Source organism: Tiliqua scincoides, chromosome 8 (assembly GCF_035046505.1).
Source record: "Tiliqua scincoides isolate rTilSci1 chromosome 8, rTilSci1.hap2, whole genome shotgun sequence".
NCBI lineage: Eukaryota > Metazoa > Chordata > Lepidosauria > Squamata > Scincidae > Tiliqua > Tiliqua scincoides.
In genome coordinates, this window is record NC_089828.1 from 35,243,266 (window position 1) to 35,266,411 (window position 23,146).

General features: G+C 44.2%; 1 protein-coding gene across 1 annotated transcript in view; it reads left to right on the forward strand.

The window, feature by feature from the left end:
* STK11 (serine/threonine kinase 11) overlaps positions 1 to 23,146 on the forward strand; it is a 79,137-nt gene that overhangs the window by 41,953 nt on the left and 14,038 nt on the right. The window contains exons 7-8 of the mRNA XM_066635857.1: positions 9,257 to 9,314; positions 16,963 to 17,162. Coding sequence (XP_066491954.1) covers positions 9,257 to 9,314; positions 16,963 to 17,162 — 258 coding nt within the window. The remainder of the gene's footprint in view (positions 1 to 9,256; positions 9,315 to 16,962; positions 17,163 to 23,146) is intronic.

Below are 23,146 nucleotides of genomic sequence, written 5' to 3' on the forward strand. Positions count from 1 at the left end.
TTGTTTTGCTTTACATGGAAAGTTCCACTTCTTCGCCCTTCCACCTAGTAGAGATTAATTCACATAAATGGTTTAGGCTTCCAAGGGAGTTTTGGCTCCCCCTCTACTCATTAAATCTGAATTAAAGGAGTCTGTTCTACGGACTCTTAAAATATATTTTTCCCTGCCTTCAAGTTCAGAGAAACTTCTCTTCTCCCCCCTCCATGCTCATAAACTAATAAGATAACCCTAAAAACTTATCTTAAAATTTTGTTTGTTTTGTTAACTTATGTAGATCCAGAAACCCGCCCTGCTGAAATCAATACTTCAAGGAGCAAGGGAACCACATCCTGAGGGGTGGGGTATCTGTAATTTAGGCACCACAACTGAAAAGACTTGAAAGCTTGATATAAAGCTTTTTACGCTCCATGTAATGAGAAAATTGGCTGTGGTTAGTTGCTGTTCTTTCACATGTGTGCTACTACAATCCATGTTTATTTCTTCAGCATATCAGCATTGCACACTGAGAGAGAACAAGCAGGTAGCAATCTTGAGGAAGTGTCTGAGAGTTTGATACTGGGGACAATTGGCAGGGAAAAGCTGTTGCTTTCATACCCAGCTTGGGGGAGCTTTCAGAGAGTATCTGGCCCCGCCAGTGTTGGCAGTAGGATGCTGGACTAGATGGGACCTTGAATCTGATCCAGCAAGGCAATCCTTATGTTTCTGCTGTCTGGCATACGTGTCTGTCAGACACTATTAACCATGATAGCTGAGAATGGAACTACCATACTGTGTGTCTTTGAGTCATGAACGCTAAGGACAGATAGTGAAAATGGTTGTCCCTTTCACATCCTGCTTGTGACCTTTCCAGAAGCATCTGGCCAACTGCTTTTAGATAGGAAGTTCTGGACTAAATGGGTCTTTAGTCTGCTCCAACCTAACAGTTCTTTGCATTTCTACTTCTGTGCAACTGTGAGAAGACTAGGGAAGAGATAACTTTACCTTTATAATTACAGAAGCATTCTGCTTCTAATCATAAATTCTTTTTAGAGAGGAGACTTTAAGAATGAAACTCTGCAAATAGCTTAAAAGTGGTGTTGGAATCCAGAAATGAGGGTGTGTATGTTTTAACAAGCCAGATCATTTGAAACTGGGATCCCCCCAGTGGAGTCTTATGTACGGCAAAGACACAAGCCTTTGAGGACACTGCTCTTGCTTCCTTTCCGTTCTTCACTCTAAATTTCTGTCTCTTGCTGCCTGAGCTGAACTGTTAATAATTCAGCATTCTATGGCCTTTTGACAATGGAAGGGTTTAAATTGGCACTGATTGCACTCCTTCTGTGGAGCTGCATCTTGATAGACTCTTGTTAGCATGGGATATTTTTAACCCTGGCTTTTGGCATTGTGGGGATAAAATCAAGAGCATGCGAGCCTTGTTGGATCAGACCAAAAGGTCCATCAAACCCAACATCCTGATTCCCATAGTGTCCAGCCAGAAGCATCTTGGAAACCCATAAGCAGGACATATAGGTGATTCCCCATCCCACTGTTGCTTCCCGGCAAGTGATTCTCAGCAGTGGACTGCTTCTGAAAATGGAGGTTTTGTTTAGCTGTCATTACTGATAGCCAGTAATAACCCTCCCCCTCACCTATGAATTTGTCTAATCCCTTTTAAAAGCTAAGCTGATGGCTACCATCAGTGGTGGTGTGCCTTGGGTAGTTGATAACTAAGGCAGACTGCTCAAAGCTGCCAGTAAACCTGGCTTCTGCCTTGAGATTCCTGGGGAAAGCCATGTCTACCAGCTACCCAGTGATGCATTTGATACCTTGAGCAGATTTGACACTGAGGGTGGACCACCCTGTCCCACCCTTGGTATGCTATTGACCATCATCCCATCCTGTGTTAGTTGTTTTAAAAGCAGTCTATTCACATGGGCAGCAGTGTGGGAATGGTCCAGAACCTGGTTTAGGATGGGGCATGGGCTCAGTGGAGGCATACCTGCTTCGTATGCAGCAGCTCCCAGGTTCATTCCTTTGTAGCATTTTGCAATAGGCCTGGGGAAAAGACCCCTGAGTCTGAAACCCCAGAGGTCTGCTGTCAGTAGATGTAGGCAATAGAGCTAGATGGATTGATTGTCTAAGGCAGTGGTTTTCAAACTCTCTGGGAGTTAGAGCGGTTTTCAAAGTCCTTGCGGGGGGAGGCAGGGGGGCTGGGGAAGGCAGCAGCATGATCCCCAGGATCGTGCTGCTCAGGGGGCTGCAGGGGCTTGGGTGCGCTTACCGGAGCCTCCTGCAGCTTCCCAGGTGTGCGGGGAGCCTTGCGTAACCTTCTGCAGGACTCCCTGCAGCTTCAAAAGTTAAAGTGGAGCGATTGCATTCCACTTCTGGTTTTGCATTTGATGCCTTGAGCAGATTTGACCCCCGGGGTGGACTGCCCTGTCCCATGTGATTACTCCACTTTCACTTTTGAAGCTGCAGGGAGTCCTGCAGAAGGTTGCGCAAGGCTGCCCGCACTCCTGGGAGGCTGCAGGAGGCTCCGGTAAGTGCACCCAAGCCCCTGCAACCCCTTGAGTAGCGCGATCCTAGGGATCACGCTGCTGCCTCTTCTGAGCCTCCTGGCTGTCCCTGCCCCTTAAGGGGGCAGAGGCCAGGGCCCACATGCTGGGGCGTCGCAACGCCCCAGTCTGAAAAGCCCTAGTCTAAGATAATGTCACCTGTTGTGAGGTTTCAACTTCTGAAAGAGGTGAGCAAAAAAAGGACTGATTATTTCCGGAGGCAGCAGGGTAAGACTTAATATTTCTGATGAAAACCTAAGAATTCCCAGCTTTCTATAAGAACTAGGTACTTGGAACACTTTTTTCCTTACACTTAAAGCTGAAGACTGCTGAATTATTAAGACTGAATTCTGAGCATGAACACCCTGTCAGTGAGATTGGAATATACCTTAATTTAGAATGGGAGAACATCCAGAAAATCCTAGGAGCTAAACATGGATGACTTGTACTAATTTTTATTTAAAACATTCGTATCTCACCTTTTCCCTCAGGCTTTCAGTGTGGCTCAAAATATACTTATATCCCCCCTTTTGATTGAAATAATCTTGGGGAGAGACTGATACCAATAGAAAATAACCCAGAAGCCCCTGAGTCTTCCAGCCAATGCCAGAGTTCAACTAATTCAGTTTCAGAAAAGATCTAATTTTCTACTAAGTCCTGCTACCTCAAGATCTTTGCTATTTAGTAGGTCGCATTTTCTGTTAACTCTAGGTGGCACTGCAAGTCCAGGTTATTTGTGTCTTCAACCATGAAAAAACAAAATTTTATATGATTCAAATGGACCGTGTTAGTTTCTTGCACCCCTCCCTGTCAGATGTGCCTGACAACCAACCCTCCCCTCTTCAGAGCCATCTGTGTGGCTATTTTGATTTTGCCACAGCTTTACATTGTCTTTACTTTTGATAGTCTGTCTTCTAGAGACATGTTACACAAGGCCGTGATAGATATGGTTCTAAAGAGCAGCTGGAGTCAATTCTGGACCAGATTCTCCTTGGCTTTATTTTAAGGTGTCTGACCTGCTTTGTCAGAAGGGCTGTAGTTGACCGTTCCTAGTCACTTTATTTTTCAGTATTGGTGTCTCCATTAGTGTAGCTGTCAGTTTCACTCAGGATGCTGTCAGTGTTCTCTAGTAGTCAGCAGCATTGGCTAAAACCAGAAGTCAGGTCTGGTGAACTCGCTGAGCCAGTTAATAGAGCTTTTTGGATCATCAAGTGCCAGATATCTCAGCTTTTACTGTAATCATTTTTAGCAGTTCATATAAATCTCCTGCTGAAACTAACAATTGTAACTGTAAAACAAGATAGTTCAAAAGATTGCAGTAACTCAGCTCATAATTACCAAGCTATGAAAATTTCAAAACTTGTTCAGTATCACAAAATTCTAATAGCATGTAAGAGTGCAGGTGAGCCTGCCCACATTGGCCACATGTCCAGTCTTTGTAGAATAAAGTACATGCTGAAATATTAAATACTAGATAGGTTTGAAATAGCTTCACCACTAGCTTGGTTCCCTATTTAAAAGTCAGCCTGAACATGGAAGTCTTATCACACTTTCAGGAAAGACTGCTTCTTACTGTGGCTAGTCTCGAAGGCAAGCAAATTCCTACTGTTGTGAGACTGGGGGTAACAAATTGCGATCCTAGTACCAACGCATTGGCAAATGAGCTGCTAGAGCTGTTGCTCCTAATGTGACTCCTAATCTGACTCATAAAGACAATATCCTTTGTTCAATGTTAATTTGAAGCAATAGCAGAATTTTCCCAGGTGTGATTTACTGCTGCTGTTTCAACTAGTCATTTCCATACTCTATAGATATTGATATGTGTTCTGTTATCCCAACAGACCTGCTCATATAGGAGGTTGCCTGCTGTATTTCTGTATGACTCACTGCCCTGGCCTTGTTTTCTCCTAATCAGTCTATGCTGATGGGTGGAGGCAATCCTCCACCATCACAGTATATAAAGCATTTGGTTTATTTAGTTCTTCCCAGTGCAGAGATGCAATTGAATAGCTCGTACTCAGAGGGGGCTCCTATATGCCTGATTCACTGCTTTGGGCTTGCCTGTTTTCATTCAGGAGGTATGCCCAGTTGAGTGACTCATGCAGGGGGGTGGGCTTTTCTGATGGTTGAGCAATTCTTAGTTTGACATGCTCCTAAAAGTTGTTTTCTAAAGTGTGCAGTGCCTTTAATTTTAATTAAGGAGAAAAGTGTGCCAGCTATTGGAAGTTTGGGGAAGCACCAGTTGACCATTTGTATAATGATTTTCATATAATAATGTATATGAAGCGGCCTTCTGCTTCATCAGACTCCTTGTCCATTTAGCTCACTATTGTGTTTGTTGACCTTTAGCAATTCTGCAGGGTCTCGGGCAAAAAGGTCTTTTCTAAAGAATAGTTCTGATCCTTTACCTGGTATTACTGCAGATGGAAATTAGCACTTTCTGCATATGAAGAAGGCGTTTGACCTCCAAGCTGTGGCTCTGTACAAAGCTATCATAGGTGAGGAGAGACTGCCTCCATAAGTGTCCTCCATAAGTGTCTCTAGTCCCCATTTAAAAGAATCTAAGCTTGCAGCCGTTGTTCCTTCTTCTGGTCCTGAATTTAATAGGTTAATTCTTCATTCTGCAACATTTTTTGCCTGTCCTGAATTGACACCAGGACATTTCCCAACAGTTTTCATTACCTTCAATTCAGCTGTTTTGAGAGGAGGAAAAAATGGTCTCTTTTCCACCTTGCATAATTTTATAAACCAGTCCCATATTGTCTTTTTGTCTCTAACTAAAAAGCTCTACACACTTTAGCCTTTTCTTGTAGGGAAAGTGCTCCAGTTCCTGTTAATCTTGGTTACTCGTTTGTAACCCTTTCCAGCTCTGAGATACAGCTACTTTTTCTGTGGAAAGGGGATGGGATAGGGTCCCATTTCTTCTTCAAAATTTTTTTTTACACTTAAACAATCTTCTGGCCAGCAGATTCTTGTGGGCCTGTTTATACAGCAGGGGGCCATCGTTATGCATCAGGCTGCCTGCTCTGGCACTTGGCCCTTTGCCAGCTTCTCTTCTGCTTCTCCCCCCCCCCCCCAGTCTGAGCACAATGGTTCATCTCACTTGCAATCCTTCCTTGCTTGGCTAGGAGCAGAACAAGCAAACTAAAGAGCTGCAGTTTGAACCTCAAGAGTGTTTTCTCTACTGAGCACCTCAGGCAGTGGGAGCTGCAGTAATGACAGGTGTACTGAGCGGAAGCTGAGTTGGAGCCTCATGTCAGGAGATCAAAGCCTTCTTTCTTTGCCAAATTGGTATGTGGGAAGCTACTGACGCCACAGCCAAGGCGTCAGCACTACCTGGCCTCCTTTTTTTTTTTACTTTTGCCCTGGGCATAACTTGGTCAACTGGCCACTTGGATATTGTCAAATAGCATATTTTGAACATGAGAAAAAGAACAGAACTAAGTACAGTCCACAGCCCATTGCAGTGTCTCTCGCAGGTGAATCGGTAGCTCAGTGGTAGAGCACCTATTTGCATGTAGAAGGTCCCAGATTCCGTTCCAGTTCTCAGTCTCAGGTAGGACTGAGAGGGACACCCTGGAGAGTCACTGTTATTCAGGATAGGCAGTGCTAGGCTAGGAGGACTAAGGGTCTGTCTCAGTGGAAGGCAATTTATTCTATTAGGAAAAAGTCTGTCCTCTAGAAAAGGCCAGTTGTTGCCCAAATCTTTCCAGGGCATGCAGGAGGCCCCTCCTCACCATGGCCAATGCATTGAATTTGGTCAGTGAATGCACTGAATTGTTTGAGGACCAAACAATTATGATGATGGCTTCTGTGCATTTTGCTGGATAACCATTTCAGAATGTGAGCAGGTAGCCTGTGTTCCTACTCAGATGTCTCCATGAGGCCAGAACAAGAAACAAGTCCTTGTGGCTAGGGACAAGGGCAGATGCTGTCTGGAGAGAACTGCGGGGCAGGGTGTGTCCATTGCTAAAGCAGGAATGTGTGAACCCGATAATGGCTGAGCAGTGGTGCCCTTCTCTTCCCTCACCCCATCCTCAGCAACATCAGGGAAGGGCCATGGCTTGGCAGTACAGCACCTCCTTTTGCATGTAGAAGACATTAGGTGCAATCCCCAGCATATTTGGTTAAAAAATGGGTGGGGGGGGGTGGATCTCTGGCAGCAAAGTTAGGCAAAACATATCTACCAGAGTCCCTGAAGAGCCACTGGCAGTCAGGGTATATAGTACCTGGCTTGATGTTCTGATTTGGTAGAAGGCAGCTTCATGTAATCCCATGATATAATACTGCTGTAATTTATTTAAAGGTCTTTCAGACTTCATGGGATATTTTTGTCCACAGTCAAATAGCTGGCCACTTACAATATTTGCCCAGTCAATCGATTGATCACTGCCCCACCCCCTCTTTTTCATTAATAATACATCCACCCACTCTGCAGAGCATTCTGAGACATGCCCTGGAAAGTCCTTGCTCCTTGTGCGTGCTCATCCAGGCTCTGGTGTATTGCTGTGATGTTTGCATCTTCTCTTTGGTCTTATTTCCAAAAACAGATATGGAAGTCTGTTTCTCCAGAAGTTTTATTTTTGCAGTGTGCTATTTTTCTCTGCAGCTTCTCGTGATTTTCACCAATTAGTTCTCTCCCCAAGCATATTTTCATGGCTGTTCACTCACACACTCTCTTACTCATTGCAAGACCCTTGGAAGTAACTGGTTGTCACCACTGGTCCTTAACTCAGATGAACTATTCCCTTCTCAATTTCTATGGTTTCTACAACAAAGTCTTGCAGAAGCCTGCGCTTAGGGGAGATGCACACCAATCTATATTGCTCTACTTCCTTTGCCTGGTATTGGCTATCCAGATATTGATGGTTCATCTGGTGACCAGCCTGCAGTTCCTGAGCTCCCTTGATGATGCTGCTCCTGTTTTTCTCATCGCTGTGACAGAAAGCAGCCCGAAAAACACAGGATGTGCTGCCTGCTTGTTTCCTGCAGTGTACTGGTCTGGAGTCTGGTGATGACAATTCATGAAAGGGGTGTAGAGAGCCTGTTTCTGTTATCTACCAGCAAAACTAGCTACTGTAGTCATTCATTCCCCACTTTCCACTCAGGATCAACTCTCAAAGCAGCCTACAGTTCTAAATCAGCAAAATATTAGGTAGGATATATTTAGTGAGAGGTGCTTATTCAAGTTTCTTTTGGTTTGTGACAGGTGGTTGGTTTTTATTTTTAGTGCATTTTCTAGCCCATTCTTTCTGTGGCATGCACAGTCCTCCCCTGCCCTCCTTTAATCTTGCAGTCACTCTGAGGTTAGGTTGAGAGATAGTGAATGTCCCAAGATCACCCAGTGAGTTTCATGGCTGAATTGGAATTTGAACCCATGTCTCCCTGCTCCTAATCCAATACTCAAACCACTACACCTTGCTGGTTGGGCTGATGATGTAGTCTAGGTTCAAGGCTATTCTTTCTGAAGGGATGAGGTAGAAGATGGCTAGGGTGGCAGGGCTGGCTGGTGTCAGAAGTTCCAGTCAGTGGTTCTGTAGAGTTTTGTCTCTATTTGTCTCTAGCATGTGCTATATTTAAAGTAGTCTGAGAGCCCAATCTTATCCAGTTTTCCAGTGCTGGTGCTGCCAGTGGGGTATACTCTGCTTCCTGTGTTGGGGAGGCAGTCACAGAGGCCTCCTCAAGGTATTGGAACATTTGTTCCCTTACCTCGGGGCTGCATTGTGGCAGCTCTGGTGCTGGAAAGTTGGATAGTATTGGCCCCTCAATTGGCAATCCACCCTAAGTTAGGCAGTGTACCTTTATTACGGCACCAGATTTCTTTTGTTAATAGGGAATCTGCTAGGTCTCAGCTGTAAAACAATAGAGTCATACATTAGGGTGGAGAAAACCAATAGAACTGAAGGTAGTAAAGTAGAAGCATTGTTCCCACATAGTGTGTGTGCTTGTTTCTCTGCTCCTACAAGCACCTCTGGTCAAACCTGTTGTTCAGGTGGTGGTACGGTGTGTGTTTGATGTGCAACAAAAATCTGTGAGCAGGCAAAATAACTAGGAATGAATGAGCATGCCATGGACAATACCTCTTCTGTACCGAGAGATGTTTGTTTCCAGTGAGCAAGATAGAATTACTGCCTAAGCCTTATGGAACACAATGAGCTTACTTCTGAGTAAAATAACACTGTTTCCAAACATCTCTAGCTATATTATGTCTGGCTGACTTATTCTCTTTGAGAGGGAAGGAAAGCTTGTCTTTCTCCAATCCCATTCTCTGCTCTGCATGTTTGAAGATTGGTTGTCGAAGCAAAATATTAATATTTAAGAAAAACATTTTGAGACTTACTCCACTTCTCCACGACTGCTTGTACCCTCGCAAGTCCCTTATATCATAGTCTGAAAATAAGCATTAAACCCATTTATAGTATCTCTTTTGTTTCTTTGGAGACTTAGCAGGGCTAGGAGAGCTTACTAAAAACATCATTTAAGAACCGCTTGCCTAGAAGTAACTTGTAAGTACTAGATCTAGCCCCTTTCTGTCCTACTCCACTATGACGATGGGGCATTAAATTCTTGCTTCATAGAATCTTGTCAAGTCTTTGCATATTGAATGGCACCAGCTGTTGACATGAGCCACTGCCCCACTTTCTCACACTTCATGAGTGTAGTTGGGGGTGTTCTGTACTCAATCTTTCCTAGACTTACATAGCTTTTTTCTTTCTTTCCAGGAATGCTTGAATATGACCCAGCCAAGAGGTTTTCAATACAACAAATAAGGCACCACAAGTGAGTGCTTGGTTTGTTTTCCTTATTTTTTCTTTTGATTAGGCTTAATTTATTTTTAACTACTTCCTTGTTTTGGGAGAGAAGGGTGAAGCTTAAGAGAAACTGAGGAGGATGATAGGTAGACAAATCTACTTATAAAAAAATTGTATTCTGTCAAGTGGCTCTTGAAAGACTCTGTTTCATTAATAAAAGAGAAAGCACCATTGTCATAGTGGAAGTCATAGAACTTCACAGTGAAACAATGGTAGAATTTGAATGAAATTTTCATTTCCATTTGGAAGAAAAGGGTCTCTTCCCATTTTCTAATGGCCGTATGCAAGCAGGTCCTTTCAAGCGTCCCAGGAAGGGAGTCCTAAAAGGCAAGCACAGTTACAGAAAATATCCTCCCTCTTTTGCCAGGTGCCCTAGCTTCCTGTAGTGCAGGGCCTCTCGGGATGTCCTTGGCACAAAGGAGGTTCACAGTTTCCAGCGCTTGGTCTGCAACATTTGTGGGGAAGGTAACCTTGATGAAGCTGTGTAGGTGGTCTGTGCCTGGATAAGGGAACCTGTGCATGCTGCTTTGAGTTCCATGATGTAAAAGAGTCAGGAAATGAACAGTATTCGCAGTCCGCTCTGTGGCACTATTTCCCACAGTCAGCACTGACTACTGGTGGCGCTGCTAGGGAAGAGAAACTGGGGTTTAATACCTTCCTCTCTCTTGGGCAGCACTTCAAAAAAAAAATCCATTGCACCTAGGCCTGAGCTGATTTTTCCTTACACATTCCTATTATATTACTATATAATTTTGAATTCATTTGGCTTCTTATTCCCCCATATCCTCTTTTGGAGAGCACTTTGGGGACAGGGCTAAAAATATGTTCAAGGAAAGAAAACTGAAGCCATTCTGAGCCTGTGGTGTAGCTTATGGGACGGGGACAGTACATTGCCCTGGGTGCCATGCCTTGAGGGGGTGTTAAGGGGGTGACACTAGTGGCCAAAATTGTAGAAACCTTGGTATGTATGAAATAATGCCATCATGTTATATATCATTGAATAGGTAATTTAATGTAGAATGCAGTGAAACAAAACACATTGAGTTACCTATATGGTACCAAGAGTTCTAGCCAAATAACCAGAAAAGAAAAACACAACTGCCTTATGGAACAGAAAGTGGATTTTTCTTAATTCGAAACTGACCAATGAGACTGATTGTTCTAAGAGCTGTTGAGGTATTATGACACATCATGGAACCAATAAGAGCAGACTCATACTAACCCCTTATTTCCATATACCATAATACAGTTACCCCTGCTAATTAGGTAAAGAAGCACTTTTTCAAGTAGTCGTTCTCTTATATTTAGCAAGAGAAGAGTAACTGTCCGTCTTCACCCCAGCAGTGTCTTCTCTAGTGGCCGATTGCTGGTGTTCTTCTGCATCTTAGTGAGCCCTTTTGAGATAGAGAGCCATTTAGTAATTTGGTTTTGTCTGTAAACCACTTTGTGAACTTTTTTGTTGAAAAGCAGTACATAAATATTCTTAATAATCATAGTCAGAGCTAATACTAGAACTCTTGTTCAGTTATATGAGTGTCATCAAGTTGGCCACTGTTTTTTTGTTTACTGATCTGTTGAGTGACCTGTGCTTTTTTGCTTCCTCCTGTCCCTGACTTTCGAGAAAAAGGCAAAAAAGCCGTCAGCCACTCAGAGCAGCACACAACTCCAGGTGTACCATAACTTGGAAGTAATTGGTGGTGATGTTGTCTTGTCACCTCAGTTACTTCCGGATTTTGTCGTATGGGTGTGTAAAAAATGTTTGTGCCCCAGGTGCCTTAGCTGTGCCACTCTTCCTACCCCATGGGATCAAGCACAGAGGGCATAAATCAGAATAATAAATGCAGTGATTAAAATACAGGAGGATGCATTCCCCAAGAGATGCTAGTTTCAAATGATTTTGGTCTTTTAAAAGCACTGGAGGTTGTGCATAGAACAAATTTGAGATTCAAAGAGGAGAGAGTCTACTTTCCTGATGCCGGCTTGGGGAAAGGCCCTGCCAGTAGGAGGAAGAACACATTAGGGCTGTGTAGTAGGTGCACCACAATTTTATATCTTTCATAGTCTTTGTAGAATTTATGGGATTTTAGCATGGGTGACTTCTTTCTTCAACAGTGATTAGTGACAAGTTGCCCCTGATACTTCCACACAGCTATTAAATGTACAGGAGCCAATTCCTATGTATAGAGAAAGGGAATTAAGAAGATGCAGTACTGGTTATCCCCAGTAGGAGTAATACTTAACATTTATGTAATGTTTGAAATCATTCAGAGTAGTTTTATGTTATTTCTGTAATCCTTGCAAAAGGATTGTTTGGATCAGACCAAAGGTTCTGAATATGGGGATAATGCTGAATGATTGCCAAGAGAGCAATTCCCCTGGCCTTGTAAGATTAGAACTTGGGATCATCCAGTGGAGCTGAATGTCAAAGTGACCCCAAGTTCATATAGTATTGGCAAACTGAGAGAAGAAACTGGCTTCCCAAAAGCCATCTAATGGTTTGGTGATGTCTGCATCATTTTGAACAGAGTCTTCTCATCTCAGTCTCTTAACCGCTATGTTACATCTGACCTTGGGCACCAGTCTTCCCAAGGCCATCAAGCAAGCTTTTAGAAAGCTGAACCCCCAATTTGCATTTATCAACTAATCCAGTACTTTAACTGCATAACATGCTCTTCACTCACTCCCACCATTGGTTGTGCTTTTTCTGCATAGTTTTGTATTTCTGTTGCCAGTGGTGAAGTGTGCTTCTAGCCTGATGCAAGAACAGGCAGCAGCCACTCTGCACGTTTATCTCTGAGATGCACTGGGGGAGGGGAAAACTGTATGTTCCCCAAGCCGCTTGGGGTTTCCCATCACCTTTTTTGGTTCTGCTTGCATTTTGGCAGCTATGAAACCAAAAGGCTTTTCTGCTACCTCTGCAGTGGTGACTTAAGGTATGACTTGCATATACAGGATTTCACTCTCTTTTCCATTGTCAAGAAGAATTCTTCTGGATCAGACTGATGGTCTGTGTAACCCAGAATCCTAGTTCCAGCATTGTCCAACCGGAAACTCTCAAGCAGGAAATGAAGAGCTGTCTCCGGAGACCCTGTGTTATAGCCAGAGCAGGCAATTCTTTAGAGCTGATTGTCTGGCACAGAGATCAAGTGCCTGTAAGATGCACATCCCCTTTTAATTGGGCAGAACTGCCTGTTCTTGGCTCCTTAACTTTCTCCTTCTACAGAGATAAGACCCACCCATCTCTTACAAAGTGCTTTACTTCTGAAATGATAATCCTATAGGCTTAAGCATGCTTATTGAAGCCCCTGTGCGCCAGTCTGTCCCCATCCTGCTTCCCTAAGCACCTTTCTTGAAAGGGCAACAGGCAGCACCTAGAATTTGTGTTCAAGTACTTGTTGTTTTAGAACTACCTTCCAAGCCTAGAGAAAGTGTGCATTACTAAATTCCTTTTTTTCATTATTGCATTTATATCTTGCCTGCCTTTCAGCATGGGACTCACAGTGCTATAGATAATGGGGAGGGTTTTCCCCAGCTATCTCCATTCAGATGTTGACCAGGCCTAGACATTGCTTAACTTCAAAAGGGTGGCAATATCCTGCAACCTCAACCCCAGACACTGGGACCCAGAAATCTACCTTTCACTTATTTATCGAAAAGCAACTATCTCTTATGACTTCAGAGGTATGTGGTTAGAGCATATTTTTTGCATGCAGGAGATCTCAAGTTCACCCCCCAGAATCTCTAGGTAGAGAGGGGAGACCCTGCCTGCAACCCTGGGGGTTCCCTACCAGTGGGTGAAGGCAGTACTGACTAGAAGGACCATGGGTCTGATGGCAGCTTTGTGTGCAATGAGAGCTTTAAAAGTGAGCACCAACACTCTGAAGTATGCCCAGAAACAAATCTGCAGCCTATAGAGCTGCAGTAGAACACCTCTCTGCCTGTCAACTCAATTTGAGATGTGCTGCCTGTTGGGCCTTGGATTCAAGGACTCTACTGCTGCAGCAGCTCTTCGAGCAGTGATAAAGTGTTGCCAAGCCCCGCTCCCATGTATCCAAGGCAACTTGCCTCTCCTGCTTCCCCCCAGAAGTCACTGAATGTTTTCAGTTCCACATAGACCCAGCTACCTCAGTTTCTGTAGGGCAAGAGGAGGTGCACTGGGGTAACTTTGGATGAAGATTAGTTTGGATGAAGATGTCTCACTCAAAATTGTGTTCAGAAATGTCATTTTCCACTTGTAGCCTGATGTGCTACAGCTTTTCCTCCCAGCTTAGGATTCTGCAACCTGCTTTGGCTCTTTATACTGCAGTTGTTGCACATTCTTCCTTGATTTACTCCCCTTACCCCACCACTGCCCTTCCTCCATTTTCCTCTTCTTTTTCTATGATCTTGGCCTGTGTTTTGAATTATAGCTTATAAAGCACTTGGGTCAGGAAGTTGCCCTTTCATTTCTTTTATATAGCAGCATGTACACATGGATAATACTGTATAAATAAATCTTACTATTATGGAGCTTGGAGAGAAGTACATACAGTTCCCATGCAGTTTCCTGCTGTAGAACTGTGAAATGTCTCCCTGTCTGGACACTGACCAGACCTAGATCTGCTTAGCTTCAGGAAGGTAGCTGCATTGTATGCCTTTGGGTCTTTCCTAACACTAGTTCTGTGGTTCAGGCTTTTCTCCATTTTTTTTATGAAAAATTCTTCTGGTGAGGCTGTCTGTGTTCCTCTCTGCTTTCTGACCCTGAATCACAATCTTTCCCTCCTTCACTTTTCTTCTTTGCATCCTTGTCAGCATAGATACATATGCAAATGTTTGACTGTTATCTCCCAGAGGGCTGGAATCAATATTGCTTTGCAGGTTTCTGCTGTTATCCAAACCTATTTTTACTCTTCTATAAGTAGGGCAAGGAGGGGAGAGGGAGGCTGGATTTAAAATAAAGCAAAATGCAAACTCCTCTGTTTGGTAGACTGTAGCACCTGCACGCATCTGGTCTTTCCCTTTTTCTCTCATATTTTGTATAAACTCTGAGAGAGTAACCCAGGTTAGAATGTTACTAACTCCTCTTGAATTGATTAAACACTAGACATTTAATTTCCCAAGTTAAAAAACCACTTTACCTATGTGTGTACATCTTTCAAAACAAGGATCCTTCTGTCTGACAAGGTGTGTGTGGGGTTGTACTCTCCCTTACCCCCATTTTAGTTCAGAAAAATCCCAGCTAGAGATGGACACCAACTGGAACAGAGTCAGAACCGAATGTTCAGAGTATTACAGCAAATGGATCAGAAGCTTAAGACCAAATGTTAACATAGATTATTTCTAGGAAATCCTTAACTCCAGAGCCAAATGGCCATAGAGACCAATGAGTCCAGCTAGCACTGGAGCTATAAAAGGCTGCCCCCCTCTGACTCCTGAGATGCTGACATGATCGAAGACAATTGGAGCACTGATGTGTTTAAAAACCCAGCTTCTTCTCATGGACAGATTCATAGCCAGAATCTTGCAGAGGGATCAATTAAGTAGGCCTCTGGTTCTGCTGAGGCATGGGTAGAAGTTTAAGTGGTTTTGCCTTACGTCCCCCTGAGAGTAAATGCCTCATCAGAAGAGAAAAGGTCTAATACTTGGGTATAATTTGTAGGGTTGCTTACTCTGAAGTTATTCCTGGATTTTTTTACCCCAAATATAGGCTGGTCTCATTAAGCCCTGTTTATTAAAATCTCCTGGGTAGCTTTTTTGATGCTGATTGGAAATTGATGCTGTTTCCTGAAGACTTCAGGCCAGTTCTAAAGGGTTGGCAATCCTAGTGATTTGCATGTTGTCTGTCCTCTTTACTAGATCCTCCCTTGTACTGAGAGTGAGAAAACAGTACTGTTGAAGAAAGTTTATTTTTATTTTATCCTATACTCTGCTTAACACATAATTGAATCAGTTTATCAGTTGTTTTAACAAACTACAAACAATAAATGAAATTCTTTAAAAGAAAATCTTAGACTGCAATCCTAACCACACTTTCCTGAGTGTAAGCGCCACTGAACAAAATAGGACTTTCTTCTGAGTAGACCGGTGAGGATTGTGCCCTCAGTGTCTGAAGTGTAATTCTAAAGCCATGGCTGAAATGTTCTGTGAGATAAGGTGCAATTGGAGATCTTACCTTAAGATAAGTTGCCAAAACAGTACTGCTTTTAGGGTTCTTCTAAAAATGGGTAAAGTCAACAAGCTGTTAGGCATGATAGCTAAAGAGCCTCCATACACAGTGGCAGAATACTACTGGGACATAACATGCACAGGGAACAAACTGCAAGGAGTGGCTTGTCTGTCCACTGCAGTTAGTGTGCTGCAAACAGTATGCTGGACTAATGAGGGCCCTTTGGCCTAACCTGCAACACTGTTCTTAGACAAAAAAGAAATGAGACAATCCACACAAGAAAGATACTATAGAATATGTAACTCTGTAATGCCATGGACCACAGTTTTTTTCCCCCCAAGTGGTTGTCCCTTCAAACACTCTGCAGGAAGACAGAATAAAGAGAGGCCTTCACTCTCTGGAAATATAGATTAGAAGCAAAAACTCTTAATCAAGGAGTTGGGTCAGGGGAAATATATAGTGATAATCCTGGACATCTCCTATTTAAAGGTAGGAGGGCTGGGAAGCATCTCTTTCTGTTAAACCATGGATAGATGCACCAAAACAGGGCTTGATGAATCACTAGTTTAAGGCGGGGTGTCAAACATAAGACCCAGGGCCGGATGCGGCCCACAGTAGCTCTTTATCCAGTCTTTGGGCTCTCAACAGCTGAGCAGTGCTGAGGTATTAATGCCGAAAGGGCGGCCTGCATGATAATTGGGCTCTGCTATATCTTGAAATATGATCAAGACTTGCGTATTTTCTTTTCTGTCATTTGCAGCTAATGTGTTCCTAAGTGAGAAAAAGTGCTTATTTCTGGTCATAACTCATAATAACATTACTTCCTGCCTAATGACATCACTTCCAGCACTTAGCAGGCATCATAACAGCTATTTGGCCCTCTGTATGAAATGAGTTTGACACCCCTGGTTTAAGGCAATTTATATCAGCGATACCGTGATGCAGGTGTTCTGCATGCAGAAGGTCTCCGGTTCAGTCTAAGTACTTCTGGTTATCGGATATTGGGTGTCGGGGCTGAGAATGGCCCCACTTGGCTTGAGTTCTGGGAGAGCCACTGCCAGTCAGAAAAAGGAAGTGACCGTGGCTTAGTGATAGATTACAAGCTCTGTCCTTGGCAACTCTAGGTAATGTAGGCTAGGAAACACATACATAGCCCACCACCAGTCTTTATGGTGCTGTTGCCAACTAGGACAGGCAGTCCTGGACTAAATGGACAAATGCTTTGACTTCATATAAGATAGCTTCGTATCCATAGCTCAGTGGTGACACAGGTGCTTTGTATGTAAAAGACCCCTGGTTCGAACCTTGACTTGTCCAGTTCAGAGGGAGAGGTAGATGAAAGACACCTCTCTCCACTAGTCGGGTTAGATGGTTTGGAATAGACTAAAGGTCTGATTTGGTAGGAGGCACCTAATGAAACCAATGAAATCTTTACCCTAAGGCACCCTCATCTTGCTTGTTTCCTTTTTAGTTGGTTCCGGAAAAAGCATGCTCAGTCAGAGCCTTTGGTCCCAATCCCACCTAGCCCAGAAACAAAGGACAAGTGGCGGAGCATGACGGTGGTGCCTTACCTGGAGGATCTGCATGGCTACAATGAGGAGGAGGAGGAGGATTTAAAAGATGATTATTTGGAGGACGAGATCATCTACACTCAGGACTTCACAGTACCAGGTGAGGGAAATGTGGAAGAAGCTGGGGGGGGGGGGGGTCATTGTCCAAAGATCACTGGTGGAATTGCTGGTACAACAAGGGCGGCCAGAGTGGCAGAGCTTCAGGTGTGTGTTCTGTTTTAAGAGGCGGTCTGCATGCTGAGAGAAAGGATTGGGTTGTGTGCTTGTATAGTTAATTGGTGTCTTAAAGAGAGTGTTCATGGCTATGGTTCAAGCAAGGGACCCATAGGCTTTTGCTGGGAGGTGCTAGCCTGTTATTCTGTAGAAGACTTATACTGCCTTTCAGCAAAAACAGTTCCCAAAGTAGTTTGCATAGCAAGGAATGAGAAAATGGTTCCCTGTCTCAAAGGGGTTTTATGATCTGAAAAAAGACACAAGGGTTACACCAGCAAACAGCCACTGAAACAGATACTGTCCTGGGTTGAATAGGGATGATTGCTAAGAGCAACCAGCAATATTCACACGTAGGGATTCATATCACTGGGCGGACTATTTTGCTGGTTGCACAGTAGCTCCTCAGCATTTCTGGACACACAGGAATGACATCAAATGTCATTGCCGGACTTCCTGAAATGCCAGACTCTGAGCTAAACAGAGCTCAGCTTTGATGGAGTTTGAGCTGCACAGTGTAAAAGGGAACAGTGATCACCACTTTGAAAGATGCCTTTTTGCCCCCAAATTATTATCCCCCAAATATCTGGTTTATAGATCCTATATAGCGCCAAAGGCTAACCAAATGACCCCTATGGGTTTGGACTCTATCCATTTAAAACTGTGCCAATCCAAGCAAACTTCTACATAATGTTAAGGTACAGAGTTTGCAAATGTTATGACATTGAGCATCTCTGCTGTTTTGGCTTGGAGTAAAGTAGGTGGGTTAATTTGAACTGCTCTTGAATAATCCCCACCCCAAAGTTGAATTTATCATTCTGTTAAGTACACCACAGAGTGAGCCCTTCACCTGATTGGGTCCTCTGCTATGTTTGTAGTGGTGGCAGAGAGAAATGCTGTTTGCTTACTGTGGAGGCTTTAGATATTAAAGCCTGCAGCTTGGTGTAACATGGCAACGGCCTATTTTCTCAAAAAGACAGCCAGGGAGCAGTGGATGGAGAAACATCTAAAATACCTCTAGGCCAGGAGGACAGAGGCAGAATCCTTTCTGTTCTGCAGATAGAATGACTAGGGGGAGATAAAACAAGCAGTAAGAAGGTGGTGGCTAGGGATTCATCTTGAAATGTATGTGCCCATGTCTTTGTGTGCCCACAACATTGTTGTGTAAATGCGGACAGATTTAAACAGGTTTGGGAGCCCATAGTTCATCATAGTATTGCCAGTCCTTACTCCTTTCAGCCTGGCAATGCCATTGCGCTCCCAGGTTCTTTTCTCTCTCCTTCCGCCACCCCCAAGTTATTTTTAAAGGCAGTTTTTAAAATAGCCATGATCACAGCAGACTGAGCATCCATTCAGGAGACTTGTGATTCTTTCCTTAAGGTTACTTTTCCATTTGGTTGAGCACTCTTCCTCTGTCCCAGTTGCTCACAGCAGCTGAGTTGAAAAGCTGCTTTGTTGGGTGGGGGAATAATTGTGGGCAGGGTTAACCCTAAAAACAGTTCAGCAGATGGCTTGAGGGCTTTGGTTGTGACTTAACACATGTCATGGGGCAGGAGAGCACATGCAGGAGAGCATGTGAGAGAGATGGAAAGAGACAGATGGAACCAGGCCTTTCCATAGCCACAGACCTCTCCACTGCTAGTCTGTAGGGATTTTCATCAGACAGCATATTTGAAAGTTGAAAAGATGTCTCTATGCGTGCCTGTGTTGGAGTTACTTGCATTCCATGCCTAGAAAATATCTGTACCTAGGTGATCCAAATTCTTCATCCTGAATAAATTGGGCAAATGTGTATTTGTCTTGTATTGTGTAGATTTTCCTAGTCATAAGGGAGAGGTCACAGAGTGCTGAAACTCTGACCACTGAGACTTAAGCAGGTGTTAACCTGCATACTTTGCCATCATGAAGACTAGAACCCTGGCACTTAAAATACCTTAAAGCAGAGATTCTCAGGATGCAGTCCACATTTTGGGGACTTCTGAGAAATCGCAGTGCAGTGGACTTTACAATGGGCTCACTTTACACTTAAATCACTTTACAATGAACTCTCCATAGTAAAAAGGAAGTTCACTATGCAGTAAGTCTGAGGTATTCAATCTGTGCGTAGGGCCTCCCTAGGGAGGCATGGCTAGCTCCCAGGGGTGTTGTGAGGCATCTGGGGGAGGGAGGTGGCCACAGCTGCTCAGCTTAGCTGCACATGCTGCCTCCCGACTTGCTGCTTTTTTTCTGCTGTGAACAAGGTGGGTGGGGCAGTTGTGAGTTGGGGAGGGCATGTTAAACGTGGTGGGGGGAGGTGGTGGAGCCTCCCCACCAAACGGAGAGAAGGCTGGCTGGGAGGTGTGCAGCGCTTTCCTCCGCTTGGGAAGGAGGGAGCCCAGCCTGCTGTTAGTGGGGGGGGGTGTCCAAATGCCCCAGCCTGCATTCCTCCGTCTTGCCTAGGGGGAATAGGGGTGGCATCTGCATGTTGGGATGTATGTGTGTGAGCATGTCCCCATCTACTTTGGGGGTGAGTTGTAATCTTGCTCTGTGTGACTGCAATCCTAGTCGCACTTTCCTGGAAGTAAGCCCCATTGACTCAAATGGGACTTACTTCTGAGTAGAAGTAAGTAGTAGGCTTGGTGTTTGCTTGGGGTCTACTTCTGAGTAGACCTACATAGGCTTGGGGTCAGCTTCACCAAGGATCTTCACCTTTCTCTTTTTCCTCCCCCTTCAAAAAAGAAAAAAAGCCACTCTTGATGGCTTTTTCTCAAAAAATTGATTAGAAAATAAAAATACCCATTCCTTTTTAGCTACCCCCCTTTTTCCTCCTGCCTCCTGGGTGGGGGGTACTTCCCATGTTGGCTGCTATTGTAAGACAAAAGGCACAATCCTAACCAGGTCTACTCAGAAGTAAGTCCTCTTGTGTTCAATGGGATTTACTCCCAGGAAAGTGAGGTTAGGATTGCAGCCAAACAGTCTCTGGGTCTCAGTTTCACGTCAGTTTGCAATTAGCAGATACACACACAACAAAGTCTTCCCCTCTCCCAGCAAATTCATCACTTCCCCCCTTCCCTTTCCAAAACCCTCCAGGTGTGCTGCTAACAAACTCAGGGCACAATCCTAACCAGGTCTACTCAGAAGTAAGTCATATTTTGTTCAGTGGGGCTTACTCTCAGGTAAGTGTGGTTAGGATTGCAGCCTCAGAGTGCTGGCAGCTGTTTTTTTGTTTCTAGTGTATAATTATAACACCTTCATCCCCATTTTGGGGGTAACTGAGGTGAGGTGTTGTAATGGGGAGCCATGGCCAGTGGCCACAAAGATCAGGGGAGCCGTAGGCTGGGAAAGTTCGAGAACCACTGCAATAAGTTATTCGTTGTACAGTGGGCTCAAGAATGTGATCAACCTCTCATGGATGATATAAGCCAATCAGTGATGTGAATGCAAATGTTTGGTAGTGTCTCAGTCAGTAGAATTGTTTAACATTATGGTTGTGTGTATAGAGCAGCCATTTTCAACCACTGTGCCATGGCACACTGGTGTGCTGCGAATGGTCTGCAGGTGTGCCTTGAGAGTTTGGGGGAGGGTCGTTTGTTAATAGGGCCAATGGGGATTTGAGCTCCCCACCAACAGTCTGGTGTGCCTTGACAATTGTCAAAAAACTGATGGTGTGCCTTGACAATTTTAGTACCTTGTCATTGTGCTGTGAGACGAAAAAGGTTGAAAATCACTGGTATAGAGGGAAGGATGCAACCCTGTAGTCTGTATTTTATAATTACAACATTGTGTAAACTGCTCTTCATGGCCCTTAAAGAGCACAGTAGGCACTTTTTAAAATCGCCTTTTAGAGAAGGAAATAGCTTAGTTGTAGCAGAAACTTCAACTTCTGAGGTCTTGGAATGAAGTACCAAAAACAATGCATTATTGGGTGTACAGTGCTGTACAATGTTGTCTCTGTAATGTATTACCAGTGTAAAGTGAGGGTCCACTGTAACAGGCACAGCCTTGTGTATGGTTTATTCCTGCCATCCCTCGTGCTAGCATCATTATGGTTGGTGTATGTGGAGGACAGCCTTGTTCTACTGCCTCTGAGTCCTGTTAAATAGGTGACATTGAAATCTCTTGCATATGTGGGATTGTCGGTCAACTATCCTATTTTTGCCCCCTCCTCTAATGGCTCCCCTGTTGCATTCTCAGGTGAAGACGAGACAGGGCTTAGGGACGAGGAAGAGAGCACAGATCAGGAAGGCGAACTTGCATACCTGTTTGGAGAAGCATACTTAGCGACAAGCATCGAGGAGGAAGGATCGCAGAGCATAGCTTAGATGACCAGAGAGAGCAGAAGACAGGACAGAGAGAGAGAGAGAGCTGCTGGATCTGTTCCATCTGGGGCAGTTTTGTTCTTGGTTGGGGAGGGGTCTGGGTAGGATTCTGTTAGAGTCAAGCTAGAAATATTCTTTAAAATAACTACCTGCTGTGTTCTGTAGGGTCTTTGCCTACCTTCCAGACTTAGCCATCATGAAGGTGTCCTTGATGGGTCCAAATTCCCAACCTGTAGTGGTCCCTTTGGGGTGTTCCCAGTGTGCTCAATCAAGTGTTCCCTTTTCCTGGCCAAACCCATTTCTTATGCAGGCTTGACATTTCAGAGCACCTAAACATTGAAAGTGGATGCTCATGCCTTCGGTGGCTCTTACCTGGCTTTACATCTAGCCCCTTCTGACCAGTGTTTCACTTTTCTCTCTGCCCTCCATCTTTCTCCTTTCGAGTATCCTGACATGCTGGAATTTGAGCAGTGAAGCTTCTCTTGGGCTAGTGGAGATCACTTCACATGCTTAATTCCTATATGTGAAGCTCCTCTTGTAGCACTAGAAAGTCTGGTCAGGGGGAAAAAGTGGAAGGCTTCCCAAGTTTATTGCTAGTCGTAAGGAGCAAACACAGTTCACATACACAGTTTTGGGTTGTATGTACATGTTAACTCCAGAGACTTTACCTGCTCTTCAGATAGCTGGTGTTCTTTTGTACCCTGTTTATGGTGGCTGTTGGGTAACCTCCACTGCCAAACAGCCCTACAGTTGATTAGTCCCAAGATGGGTCTGCATATGGGCCCTTAGATAGCAGCAGCAACTGTCAGTTTGCTTTTCATGCTGCCATCTTTGGTTCATCTGTCATGCCTTGCAGGTTTTAAACTTTGTTCACCTAAATAACCCACAACTAGACTCTGTCTAATTCATCTCCAGGGTTTGGAAGAGGGTAGGTTCCTGTGGTTGTTACCCCCCCCCTACTCCCCTCATCCTTGGTATTTTTCCTATCCCCTGTCATATGTGGGGAGCTCTTTCCCCTTTCCCCTTTCCCCCCACAACATTAATTGGAGAGGAAAGGACAGGAAAGAGCACATGGCATAATTCTTTCAGAACCCACTATGCACTCTCCATTTCACTTCTGCTGACTCTAGCACAACCTGTGGATCTCATGACTTGCTAAATGGAGTACAGGCCCCTGGTTCAAAATGGTGCACATTTTGGCTTGATAGCAGACCATGCGCAAGATCAACACCAAGTAATGCACTCACCCATTTCTTCAACTCCTTTGTACACCTAGGTGCAGCATGTGAAGCAATAAAGCTGGCAGGTTGGCATTTTGTATTACAAAGTCGTATTTCTCCCACCTCACTAACCAACCTGCAGCAGCATTCTCCCTCTGTCTGTCTGCAACAGGGATTTGCTGGGTGGAACATCAGCCCCTCCGTGGGCGCGACAGATCATCACTGCAGCGCTAATCGGTACTATCATCTGCGGCTTATGCAAACAGCCGCATTTTCAGAGCCCATTGAGAACTGTCAGTCAGTGGGCTTGATGTGCAATTACAGGAAGATGGCTGATCGTTTTGCTTGCCATTTGA